General features: G+C 55.1%; 1 protein-coding gene across 1 annotated transcript in view; it reads right to left on the bottom strand.

Moving 5' to 3' along the window:
- Positions 1 to 3,676: 3,676 nt before the first annotated feature.
- The window catches only part of ROR2 (receptor tyrosine kinase like orphan receptor 2), a 229,092-nt gene continuing 219,116 nt past the window's right edge, over positions 3,677 to 13,652 (bottom strand). The window contains exons 6-9 of the mRNA XM_012773835.3: positions 10,559 to 10,873; positions 8,779 to 9,024; positions 6,872 to 7,074; positions 3,677 to 5,524 (exon numbers count right to left, since the gene is read on the bottom strand). Coding sequence (XP_012629289.1) covers positions 4,079 to 5,524; positions 6,872 to 7,074; positions 8,779 to 9,024; positions 10,559 to 10,873 — 2,210 coding nt within the window. The 3' untranslated portion in view covers positions 3,677 to 4,078. The remainder of the gene's footprint in view (positions 5,525 to 6,871; positions 7,075 to 8,778; positions 9,025 to 10,558; positions 10,874 to 13,652) is intronic.

Here is a 13,652-nt window from a genome sequence, read left to right as displayed (position 1 = left end):
CATCCTGTTGCTTCTGTCGCTCTGGGAGGATATTGGCTAATACATCTGTGTTAGGGAATTTATTTCGTTTGATTCTGAAAAAGTACACTATGTTCGCAGACTCTGCAGCGACAAGGGGCAGCTGGAGAGTGAGCCACGGGTTCGACAAAGCGTGGTTCATCCCCCACCGAATACTAAAGAACCCAGAGCTTCCCATCCTGACATGCCGAGATAGCCAAGTGTGCTGCTCAGGGAAAACAGCAAGGCAGAAAGCACCTTGTAGAGAACGTTACCATTTGTGTAAAATAGTAAAAGGAATAAATATAAGAACATATAGGTATATTTACTTACACATGCATGAAAAACTGTGGGAAGAGCCCCATGAAACAGATAAAGCAGCTACTTGAAGGGGAAAGGTCGGGGGAAGTTGGGGCAAAAGAGGAAGGAAACTTGCCATGGTGCCTTTGAACTATAGGAATGGATCAGCTCTTCAGGAATCGAAGAACTGAAGCTAACCTGAAAACCCAGCACAACGCTGTAAAGACTCTACTGTCCTGAGTTTAAACTGGCAGCGAGGCTTATGTCCTTTGTAGCTGGAATCAGGTAAATCCTAAATCCAGGCCTTCTCTACCTAAATGAAGCATTACTCTTTTATTTCAGGAGCCAATTATTGGGCACCCACAGAATGCCAGGCCAGGGAATATCTGCGGTCTCTACTACTTTGGGAGGCAGGGGTTGGGGATAGAACTGATCTTGGAAAGTTCACAGGGACTAGCGGAGGCTAGGTCAGAGAGCTCACCTGGAAGTATGTTTACTTTGACACCCCTTTTATAAGTTCATCTTAAAGAAGATTTTAAATGTCCCTGTAAAAACCATTTATATAGAACTCATGCCTGTGCAAGAGTTGTTCCAAAAATCATTATAAGGTCACAAACTACCCCAAAATAGCTATCAACAAGGAACTGTGAGGTTGAACTAAAACTTTTAACTGAGAGTAAAGCATTTCCATGTTGAGACCCAAGGGATTTTCCTGAGTTAGTTGGAAACTCTAGTGAACTGGAGTATTTCGCCACATACCCTAAATTAGCACAGAAAAATTTACCCAATGCTCTGATAGACTGTTTCAACAATTATTATCGTCAAAAAATACAAGGAGTGCAAAGGTATTTGTGGCTTTGTACAGCTCAATTAAAACTCAATGACATTTAAGTGAGTTACTCAATACCTGTGTAAAAGTCCTTCTTTTGTGGGTATGAACAAGGGCAGACATGTTACAGTGACATTTACCTGAACTGTGCAACTTAGCTCTAGAAGCAATTGTTCTGGAACATTCCAACTAAGTTGCTATTGTTCAAGTGCAGGAACTTTAAATATTCAGTAATCTTCCTTATGATGATTTTACATTTTATCAAGATTTTACAATTAGAATGACTATAATGAATGGAGATGTTATATTTAGACCCTTCCAAAAACTCCCCAAGCCCAAATTTCCCTCGCTCTGCCGAAATACACCCGCAGTGCTCTTCCACCAGGTCTCTGTGGCCACAGCTCCGTGGTGCTGCCAGTGCCTGGAGTGCTGTGTTCTTTGGGCCAAGTGACAGCACTGGCTGGGCTTTCGGGGAGAGCTGCCTATCTCCCACTTTCACTCTCGGGTCTCAACAGACCGGTTAGAGCATCAGGTGTACCAAACTACAGCCAGTTCCTCTTTCAGATCAGCGAAAATGAGAAGTAACTCCATTTAGCCCCAAGTTCCTTTAAAATGCCATCCGGGCCACCCTGGCCAGGAGGGCGCTCTGAGTCCTCACCCCGATCACATTACCTCCTTCTGCAAGGGGTCCATCCTGATTTTGGGATGCACACTGAGACATTTTACTTGTTTATTTGTGTGTGGGAACTATCCATGAGTAGTATGATTTGAAAGCCAGGGACAACAGGGATGGGGCTCAGGACAGAACACCCTGCACATGGGGAAACTACAGGGCAGGGTGGGCCCTCTGCCTCTCCACCACCTTTCTCTTCAGAGGCAGGTCATAGAACGCCCATTCCAGAGGTGCCCTCCCTGTACCCAGAGGAACAGAGTGTCCTTATCTCTGAAGGGACACAGAGAAGAATCTGGATGGGCCTGGCTAAGCACCCCTAGTCTACTACCGTTAAGTCTGACCCCCTTTGTCCAATCACTCTTCTGCACAACTATCCACTCTTCACCAAACTTAGCATAAAAACACACAAATTTCCCTGCTTTCCCTGCTTCTTTGCGTTGTTTCTGAAGGTCCAAGTGCCATGGAAAAGTCATAGTAAATACATTTGTATGCTTTGCTCCTATTAATCTGTCTTTTGATATAGGGGCCTCAGCCATGAGCCTCGCAATGAGTTAGGGTAAGCTATGACTTCTCCCCACAACATGATAAACCCGAGGTTCAGGATGGCACGGTCAGTTTGGTGACCGAGCATGTGGGGTCTACTCCAGGTGAGGGCATGTGCTGTTACAGGTGGGTCTGCGTCCGAGTGAGTTCTCACGTTTTCCCCATCATGAGTTATACTGGAAGCCCTGAGGCCACTTCCAGTTATACTGGAAGCCCAGGAGGCCTGGCCCTGCTGTACTCCAGCCCAGGTGTACCTTGGCACAGTGGCCCCGCTGCAGATGGAGCAGGGCTGCAGGCAGCCCTGGGCAGGTGGCAAAGGAAGCCCATGCCCCCACCCCTCCCTGGACCCATTCCTGCTCCAAGCCTAAAGATGTCAGGGGCGCTGGGCCCTCAGGAGGGGATGGGTTTAACATCAAAGACCACCTTCACACCATCTGCAGTTAATATGCTCTCAAGACCTAACAGAGAAAAGCCACGGAACTGTGTCTGCATTTGCCTGCCAACACGCACCCACGTTAGCATGGAGCTCCTGGTCCCCAGCAAACCTCCCGACCCGCTGAGCACCTCGTCGCTCGGCTGGGCCTTTGCTGCCCAGTGTCCTCACAGCCTTCAAGAGAGCCACCAGACGTCTCTTTTGCTTTACTGGACACGCCAGCTGTGGGATTTACAAGTGGGACCGACAGCATGCGCGGGTACACAGGGCAGCCTGTGCGCCTGAGTGCCGCAGGGCTCTGAAATGAAGGGCCCTGGCTCACACGTGGAACAAAGACAAGCACACCAAGGCGCCCAATGTAGGTAACACGAGCAGTTAAATTACTAAGTCATTATCTTAGGATCAAAATGCTTCAATGAAAATGGCATATTAAAAACATATAAATTACATTTAAGGTCTGTACATGATTCTTAAAAAAAATAACAATACTGTGTTCTGTACAATATTGCTTCCTTTGAACATTCCAAATCCAAGGAACATTTTCCCTTGAATTCCAGAAAAGTGGGCAAAATACATATGCAGTATACTCAAAACCGTTTCACAAAGAACAAAATTGTGTCGGTTTGTGTAAAGGCACATTTTGGCGTAATACTGGGAACTCCCATTTCAGAGCTGCCAGGCCCTTCCGGCTGGGCCCCCGCGCGGGGAGGGGCGCGGGCGCGGGGAGGGGAGGGGCGCGGGCGCGGGGAGGGGAGGGGCCCGGGCGCGGGGAGGGGAGGGGCCCGGGCGCGGGGAGGGGAGGGGCCTGGGCGCGGGGAGGGGCGCGGGCGCGGGGAGGGGAGGGGCCCGGGCGCGGGGAGGGGCGCAGGCGCGGGGAGGGGAGGGGCCCGGGCGCGGGGAGGGGAGGGGCCCGGCGCAGGAGCGGCAGGGCCCACAGTCCTCAAACCCGCGCGGTGGCGGCAGCCTGGAAACTCAGGGCGCCACCTTGCCGCCTTCCAAACACCTGTGTTCCCCAAGTTTCAGACGCTCCATCCACACACAATACGGAGCGACGTCGCTACCGATTCTACCGCAAAGCACTCGCTGCTCACTACCGACTGCCGCCGGGATAAACGCAGGCAGCGTTGGCGGCCACCGTCCAGTCGGAGGGTGAGGCTGCTCGGGGCTCCTGGGGGCAGGCCTCACACCGCCAGCCCGCAAGCCAGCCGCCACGTGGGCCCTGGACACCGCGGGCCTCGTCTTCTCAGGGCGCTGGCGTCCCCACGGGGTCACGGGCTTCTCCCCCCAGGCCCTGCCCTGCCCCTCAGGCTTCCAGCGGGCCTTGGGCCTCGTCCACCTGCAAGGTGTCGCTGTCTCCCAGCAGCTCGGTCTCCGGGACGGACCCTTCCTCCTCCTCCTCCGCCTCCTGCACGGGGCTCTGGGCCGGGTCTTCAGGGACATTGTGCGTGTCCTCCGGGCCCTCCGAGAGCAGGGCCGCCCTGTCCGCCACGGACGTGTTGGAAGGCGCGGTGGTGACATAGCCCGTGCTGGTGGAGCCGCTGCCGCTGTGGTGCGAGCTGGGCTTGGGGGCCATCGGGGCTGGCGCCTGCTGCGGGGCCATGTGCATGGGGATCTGCACCGGGTAGAAGCCGGGCAGGTAGGGCCCGTAGGCCGGCACCGGCTGGTAGCCGTTGACCGGGATGTAGAGCTGCGGCGGGGGCACCAGGGGCCTGACCGGGCCCTTCATGGGGATGAAGGCGGGCTGCGGGAAGGGCTGGGCCTTCTGCTTGGGCCCCGGGTAGCGGGCGTTGCTCACGTTGCTCACCGGGCTGGTGCTCAGCGAGCTGGTCTGCGTGGCGTTGCTGGCGCCCGAGGTCTGCGCTGAGCTGGTGCAGTTGGAGAGGCTGCCGCACGCTCGGAGCCGGCCGTGGAGGTCCTTGAAGCGGGGCCGCCGGCCGGGGAACTCGCTCCAGCACTCCACCATGAGGGCGTACACCCAGGCGGGGCAGTCGTCCGGGCAGGGCAAGAGCTGCCGGCTGCGGACCATCTCCACCACGTCCTGGTTGGAGTAGCCGCAGTAGGGCTGCAGGCCGTAGCTGAAGACCTCCCACAGCACCACGCCGTAGGACCAGATGTCCGAGTCGGTGGAGAACTTGCCGTAGGTGATCGCCTCCGGGGACATCCAGCGAATGGGCAGCAGCGAGTTCCCCAGCAATTTGTAGTAATCTGCAGAATACACCTCTCGGAAGAGGCCCAAGTCTGAGATCTTCACGCTGAGCTTGTCATACACGAGCACGTTGCGGGTGGCCAGGTCCTTGTGCACCACGTGGTGGCTGGACAGGTACTCCATCCCTGCTGCGATCTGTGCCGCCACGTGCACAAAGTCAGGGGGCTCCAGGGCGGACTTCACCGTGCGGTCGTCGTCGGTGCTGCCCACGTCTGAGTGCGGGGAGCGCATGACCAGGAACTCGTGGAGGTCGCCGTGCGGGCAGTAGCCGAAGACCATGCTGAGTGGCTGGTCCTTGGTCACCACGCCCAGCAGGCAGACGATGTTGGGGTGCTGCAGCCGCGCCCGCAGCATGGCTTCGTGCCGGAACTCCTCCCGGAGGGGCCCCTCCGCTTTGTCTTTCAGCGTTTTGATGGCGACGGCCTGGGTCTGCTCCCCGGGGGTGGGCCCAAACAGGTGGCCTTTGTAGACTTTCCCAAAGCGGTCCTCTCCCAGCTCCTCCAGGAACCTCACCGTGGACAGGCTGATCTCTTTGAGCTTGGCCTGCCAAGAAGAAATGCCCCCGTGAAACACTGCTGTCATCGCAAGCTGGAAGAAGGCGCGAGGAGCTCGGGAGGGTGGAGGCCTGTGGCCTTCTCAGGCACAGCCTAGCTGGAGACCCCGGTTCCCGCCACCTTAGCCTCCCGCCACGCAGCTCTGTGATTAGTCTCAAATGCGGCCTGGGTGCCACTATTGCCTCCTGTCTGAAACCTTCAATGGGTCCCGAAGGCTACAAATTGGGTCCCTCCAAAGATGCCACTCCAGACACCCATCCCATTCACATGTGTGCGAGCACCTGTCACCCCTCACAGCCCAGCCTGTGCACCAGCCGCCCAGGGTCACCCCTGGGATCGTCCAGCCCTGCTCCTTTCACCTCCCCTATGTGCTGCCATGTCACATCGAAATGCCATGTCTTTTCTAATGGGCCCTGCAGTGGCCCCCAATGACTGTTTTGTCTTTCGTGATTTTGTCACTTTTAGAGCCCAGGCTGGTTCTTTTGCAGAGGTGCCCTCCATGGGTCTGTCTCAGGTAAATGCCCTTTTGGCAGGCGCACCCTCAGGTAACGCAGATGCTGGAGCCCCGCAACCCATTAGCCTCCACGCCTGCTCCGTCCTGTGGTGGCCCTGTCCTTCCTAGAGGCTCTTGGACCTCAGTGCAAGCCCGGGGCTCTGTGTCCTCCTCACTGGCCAGGCCGTGCCTGCAGCAAGCCCTCAGTGACCTCCTCGCTGAAGAGCCAAATTAGCTTCCCAACCACCATGGAAACCCAGCCAAGCAGGGGGGGGGACTGACGCTCACCCACAGCCGAACGAATGGCCCCTTCACTGCAGCCAGCAAGGCTGAGGGACACTTTCTCAGCTGCTGCCCTCCAAGAGCCCTCCCAGGGGTGGCCTGTCCCTCCTGCTCCCATTCAGAGACTGGTGTTCTATCCTGTCTTGAAAAGCCAAACAAAGCAAAACCAATTCAGCCCCAAACTGACCAGAAACAGTTCCCAGTCCCTTAGAATGCCATATAAACCTCAAATTTGGGGGGAAATTTGGACCCTCTTTTTCTTGTGTGTCCTGTGGGCAGAGCGGAGGCACTGGAGCAGAGAGGATGGACTGCTGGGGCCCAGCAGAGCAGCCCTTAGGGGAGAAGCCGTGTGTTCCCAGCACACATGCCATCACTGTCTGAGGACACGCACATCTTGATGGAGTTTAGGAGAAGAAATGTCAAAGTGGTCAACAGTCTAAAAGAATCACGTGTTACATGCGCAGTAACGTAAGAAGCCTAATGCCACAGGCCACTGATCCCGGGATTAAACCCGAGGGCAAGCCCGGACGTGCCCCTCGTCAGCGTGCAGAAGCAGGCGACCTGTTTGTGCTGGCCGATCAGCGGCATTTCCATGTCCTGGCTGGGCGAGGCCATGAGCTGCCGGCGCTGCGGTGAGGACGCGGAAGCCTTCTGCTTATTCCGGCACATGCAGACCAAGAAGAAAAGGCAAGCGATGACCAGTGGAATCGCGATGCTCGGCACCAGGATGTACAGAATCCCCATCTTGCTGCTGTCTTGGGGGCCTGTGGACAATGATAAGGCTTCCATGAGTTTTCAGAAATGCCCCCCCTTCTAACTCCCACCTCCAGCCAAAATATTAACTGCAAATGGATAACCGATAAATTACAGGAAGGGGCAAAACTCCACACCAAACCCCAAGAAAGGTGAACCGCAAAAAATGCACATCCCGCTACAGACTAGCGGAACACAGCCGAGGTGCTCTGCCCTGTTCTGCTCTCACTAAGGCCTCCTCAGGGACTGCCAAGTCGGCGAAATACCCTTGTCCTTGGTGCATGAAACTTGGTCCCGGGGTTAGCAATGATCCTTTTCCTCATTCAACATTTTAATGTGTTTTTTCACATTTTTGTATAATGATAACATATTCTTTTAGAATAATAATTAAAAGTGCATTTGATTTAAAATAGCACTGGCAGCCCAGGAGTTTGTCCTAATACAATATGCAGCGGGGACACAATAATTCTTCAAAAACATGAGGCACAGTCTAGGCCTAGGCAGGTTTCCTTCAGGGTCCGGTCTCAATGAAGAGCGGCGCTTTGTCTCCCTCTGCAGGATTCATAGAAAGGCGCCCGCGGCTCCTGGCCGGCAGGGCTGCAGTGACACAGGCACTCAGCGCGATTCCGGCAGGGCTGGCTCCTCCCGGGCTACTTGGCCCAGAGCACCCCGGGCCCTTCAAAGCACCTGCATTCTGAGAGAAGGTGGCACCATTTAAGGAGGCCAACCCATCTCCCACGTGCGGCAGAAAGCTCGCTCGCTCTCTGGAAGGCCACTTTCCTGCATCCCTAGGTTTTCTCCTTAACCCTGAAAATAATTACACCAGACTTAGACGGCCCTATGATGGGGGACTGGAAACAAACTAGTGATTTCTGGTCAATGGAATATCTGAAAGTATTAATTCAGTTCTAAAAATGCTCGGATTGGCACCTTAGGAGCAAATCAAGTTGTCCCAAACCCAGTCTTACCCTACCCCGTCCCCCCAAAATAAGATCAAATCAAAACTACAAACAGCACTGTCCCTCCCCTCGCCCCCCCAGAGGCGGATGTTCCAGAAGCCCTGGGGGCAGCAGAGACTTGGGTTCACTTTTCATTATCAGGGTAGGAGTAGATGCCGTGCCCCTCATGCCGAGGTCAGAGATGTGAGCACCGTTCACACGTTTGCACCATCATTTGTTTTATTATTATCTATTTAAAATCACCAATGCTTACTGGGAAAAAATTATAGTATTACACACTTGCAAGGCATGACTGAGAGAACTGAGTTTTATTTTCACCTCACTCTACTAAATCTACAGTAGCGAAAAGCTTCGAAGCTGGAGGTGGGAGGGACAGCATTTTTACTAATATTGGGAAAAGCTATGCACTAATGTTTTTGGAGAAACAAGGTGCCAGAGTGAACATCCCGGGACCATACGGCGGAAAAGGGCTGACAGAGGCCTCACATGCAAACAGCAGTCACCACTGATGGCAAAGTTAGGGGCGATCTGCACATTATTCTCCAGACATTTCTGTATTTTAAAACAGCCCTTAATATAATGGCCAGGTATTACTTTTAAAACCAGCAACAGCTTTATTTAAAACAAGCGATCACAGTGGTGAGAGGGGCCACGGTCCCCACCGTACCCAGGCGCGCCCAAGGCCCGAGCAGCACACAGTGCGCTCGTCACAAGGCTCACTCAACAGTCAACAATTCAAAAAGAGAGAATACATACTACACGAGGGTACGTCACACAGTTCCACGCGTACGTTTTTATTCTGCGTAAAGCACCAGGGGCCCTCCATCTGGCCTCCAGGGTTCCGGCAGTAGGCGTGACCCCCTCCCAGCTCGGGAAAGTCTGTGCTGGACAGGTGGTGGCTGTGGGGGTGCTGCAGGGCCCACGGCTGGCACTGGTGCCCTGACTTCGTGGTGCTTGCGGTGCCTCTATAATCCGAGCCCGAGCCGTTGTAGCACTGATGGTCTGAGGGAAGAAGGAAAGTTAGGAAAACCGCTGGGGGTATAGAGCTCATCCTTCTTCAACTATTTCAGGAAGGAAAACAAAACCACTCTGCCTACATGTGCCCAAACTGAAATTTCCAAAAGACCAAAGCATTTTACCTAACTTCCAAGAAAAGCAGCATTGAAAGAAGTAATGATTTCATAGTCCCGAGCCCACAAATTAAATGGAGGGTGCGTCAGGGAGGAAAACTTGTCAGAAGTTATTCCACAGTGAAAAATCTTCTGGGACCCACCAGGCAACGTACACCCCACCACCCACCAAAATGAGGGCGTCAGCACTAACCTCAGGGCCACCTGCTCTAGGAGCAGGACTGGACTGTGCAGGCAGGGAAGGCCTGGCCTTCAGAGGCCACCTTCTCAGTAAAGTGAGGACAACACCAGCACTCCACTTCCACAGAGGAGCCTGGAGCTGGGTGTGCACGTGTTGAACATTCACGTAGCATTTACTGTGTGCAGGGCACTGTTCTAAGACCTTTGTAAATATTAACTCATTTCATCTTCATCCCAACTCCACGAGCTTAGTACTGTTAGTATCCCCATGGAACAGGAGGGAACAGGAGTGTGAGCAACTTTCCCAGAGTCACAGTGAGTGTGCCCTGCAGCCGGCGTTAGGGTGCACACACGGGCCTGGAGACCAGGCCCGGCTGTCCTGGTAAAGAACTCTGCCCACTCCTGGAACCCTCAGGCTAGCCAAGGAAGCTAAATAGAGCCCCAGAGCCTCAGAGGAAGGTGACTGCTTCCCCAGGTCTCACCCCTCATGGAGGGCGGAAATCTGGACATATTCAGTGACATAAGCCAATGGTTTCCCTCGGAGAAGGCAGCAGAATGACCTGTCCTATGCCTTCCACCTACGCACAGATGATCCACCCTGCCAGGGCTCACCACGTGGGGCTCACTGAGCCCCCGAGAGCAGGAGCCACTCTGCTCCAGCAGGAGGGTGGTGGGGAACATGCCCTCTGTCCTCTGCAGACCCCGGAAGGGTGCACCTCCATGTTGCAGGGAGCTGTGGAAAGGTGGCTGGAAAGGGGAGGGACCCTCCATAATTCTTTGCCCAGTGACACCTGATAGTGACAGGTCCTTCTCCAGCTCCCACCAGGCTAGACACATCCAGGGCTAAGGGTCCTACAGGTTTCTGGGGACTGTGCTCTGGGAAGTCTGGGGCAGGAGCTGAGTCTGAATTTTTCCAGAATGCCCGAGTTTGACCGTCAGGCAGGTTTGGGGGCTGACCCTGCGTCCTCTCATGGCTCCCAACAGCCTTTTATGGCAGGATGGAAGATCATTCCCTCTTCAGAAAACTGAGATCTCAGGCTCAGGGAGGTGGAGGGGCTCAACTTGAGCTGCAAAGGTAAACACCTGCCAAGCCCAAGTGCGGGCCTGGGGCCGAATGACTGCAAATCCCCTGCTCTGACTGCGGAGGGCGTCCGACTGGAACAGAGGCCTGGCTGGGCTCCCCGGCTGCCAGCAGGGCTCCCAGGCTCCCCCAGCGCGGGACTCACAGCGGCCCAGCCTCTCGGCCGGGATGCCGATGCGCATGCAGCTGGCCGCGTCCGGGCTGTCGGGCATGGGCAGCGCCTCGCACTTGGGCAGCTGCAGCTGCATGAGGATGAGCGGGTTGGAGCGCGCGATCGTGTACTCCTGGCGGCACAGGTCGCTCTCCAGCACCTCGCACTCGTCGCGGCACAGCTCGCGAGGCTTGGGCGCGCGGGAGCGCGCGTCGCACAGCGGGAACACGAAGTGGCAGAAGGACGGGATGGCGAACTGCGAGCACTGGTCCGACAGGTGCGTGGAGGTGCCGATCATGGTGAAGGCCGCTGCAGAGGCGCGAGAGGCGTTAGCTGAGGGCCTGCCGAGCGTCCCCGGCCCCCGCCCGAGCCCCGTGTGCCACCCATGCCCCGCCCCGGCGCCCCGGCCGTTCCTCCTGCCCGCCCACCCTCCACGCTGCCCTCCCAGGTGCCCACCACCTGCTCCGATGTGCCGCAGACACGGAAAGTCCCTGGTCTCAGGGCTTCACTTACAAACATCAGAAGCAAAACAAGAAAGAAAGAAAACTGGGCCCAAGACCTCACTCAACGGGACGCCTTGGTTCGGGTTTCAGATGCAAAAGCATTTCCCAAGGACCTAACGTGGGTGGGGAGCGAGGGACCCAGGGCTCGCGGGCGGCCTTCCCAGCCCCCGCGCCTGCCTGGGGGGAGGGCCGCGGTCAGCAAATGCAGCTGAGGAGGGGGAGGAATGAGGAGGCAGCTGGCGAAACGGGCAGAAGCCGGGACGGCGAGCCGGGGCAGGCCAGCGGCACCAACCTGGAAGAGCCCTGTACCCATGGGAGCGGACAACCGAGGGCCTAGCGTCCCGGTGGGGAGCAGGACCCCCGCAGCGGGGGCGCGGCCACACAGGGCAGGGCAGGAGCGGGCCAAGGCAGGGCTCCAAAGGAGGGATTGGCGGCCTGGTGCCCACACCCCACCTCTACCTGATAGAACTGGCTTACGGGGACTGCGCTGGGGCAGCTGAGGAGGACAGGCCCTTCTGCCCACACACACTGAGTCTGCCCTCCGCGACAGAGCCCAGAAGGGGGAGTGTGGTCCCTGGTACCTGTGGCAGAGCAGGTGGCCCTGCCCCAGCGCATTTACTCCCAGGAGACCAGCCGGTAGAGTGGTCCCTGTGGGGTGCGGTGTTAACGCCATTGCAAGATGGCGCCGGCTTCCTGGTCACGCCGATACTACAGGACTGATAAACAGGGTGAACCGCGCAGGTGTAGGGGCTTTTCCTGTCTCATTAAGTATGCATATGAAGGATCTTAGCTTGGCCTATCAGTAACAACCCTCGCGCGCTTTTAACCTATCCCCATCACTTCCCTCCTTCCTTAGAGTATATAAGTGTGTGAGAGCTTGTGCTCAGGGTCTTCCGCATCATGTAAGTTTAAAGGGAACCCCATTAAAGCACGGTCAGAAGAACTCCGGTTGCCGCGTCTTCCTTGCTGGCGAGGCGGGCGCGACAGGTCCCTGCTCTGGGATAATCACCCAGTCCCTCTGGGCCTGTTTCTTTACTTGTAGGGTGACTGGAGACTGCACAGTGGGAGGGGAAGGTCCCTGCAGAGCCCATAAAGTGCCTGTGACATGGGCCGGACAGCCACCGGCAGGGTTCTGGTAACAGGCTGGCAATGACAGGAGTGGCTGGCACTGCCCTAACCTGGTGCCCGTCTGTTGTCCTCACTACTCCAGATTCCTTGTGGCCGATCTTAACGTTAAGGAGCAGAGAGCATAAGAGGTAAAGGTACACATGTCCCAGATTTGGTGGAAGAACCAAGGTTTGAACCCAGTTCAATCTCATCACTATGGATTTGTTGATTTGGGGGAGGGCTGTCAAAAATGCCCTCCAGGCAGGGAGAGGTTATCTAAGAAAGCCAACCTGTCATGTCTCCTGGGCTTATCAACTGACAGAGTGTCAGGGTGGGTCTGCAGAGGACTTCCCCTCTTCCTCCCGTTCAGGATGTATCGCTTGAGGGCTTATTTCTGAAACTGTGGTTCTAGGCAGCAAAGAGATGTGATAGCTCAAGTCCTTGTGTTCGTCCACACCCTGTCCACTGCTCTCCAAACAGAACATCACAACCAATGTGGGCTTTACTGTTCTTATTCCAAACCACAAGTCAGTCAGTCGAGAGCAACTTCAAATTTCTTGTTTTCAAAAGGCCACAAATCTGGAGAATCCTCATTCTAATTTTTCTCCTTTTCTCTAAAACTGCTGTAAAAGACTTCATGGATATCTGAGCTGTTCAATCCCTTAACTCCCAAAGAAATCACCTATGGGCAATCTGTGCTTGAACCAGTATTTGCCAGTTAGTGGGATGTCAAACTGATCTGGGCATCTACAGCTAGCATGTTATAATCACAGAACAGACTGGATGGTACCAGAGTGCATGGGTCCCAGTAAGGTCTATGACTTTTTCTTGGACAAAATACAACTGAAGAGAAACTTGGAGGGCACTGCTTTTGTGAAGGGTAAGTGTTGTTCCTCATACATAACCCAATTCGGTTCTCTGAAGCGCACGTATGTGTAAACTAAGGCAACAGATGATGTATACTTTTACTGCACATTGGGGTCAAAAACATTTGAGAAATTATGCTTTAAGTGACATAAAAAGCTTTTGCAGTGAGAGGTACCAACATTTTCAAAACTGTCTCCCACTGGACCAGGATGGCACCTCCAAGTTCCTCTGTGTCTTCTGTCTGCTCTTCCACTTCCCACTGGGCCCCTGTCCCTGTCCCCAGGGGACTCTGTGCCAGCATGAGCCAGGCAGGCCCTTCTGTGACTGTGACCCTCTTCTGTGACCTGACCTTAGAAGGGCATATCCACGACACCAGGTGGGTTTCCACCATGGATCCTCATACGTGCCTCTTCCTGGGGTGCTGTCCTGCACTGCCCTCTGCCCCCACAGCGTCTCCTGGGGGCCCTGGCGTCAGACGCTATTGTCAAGTCTGACGGGTTGCCGTGGTCAAGAGCTGCTATGTAGAGAATACAATTAAACTGAGGCGTTGGGCACCTGCTATCTGCACAAGATTTTTCTTGATCCTTATTGAGTCAGGAGAGAAGACACGT

The sequence above is a fragment of the Microcebus murinus genome, chromosome 12 (assembly GCF_040939455.1).
Source record: "Microcebus murinus isolate Inina chromosome 12, M.murinus_Inina_mat1.0, whole genome shotgun sequence".
Classification (NCBI taxonomy): domain Eukaryota; kingdom Metazoa; phylum Chordata; class Mammalia; order Primates; family Cheirogaleidae; genus Microcebus; species Microcebus murinus.
This window is presented reverse-complemented; position numbering and strand designations above follow the sequence as displayed.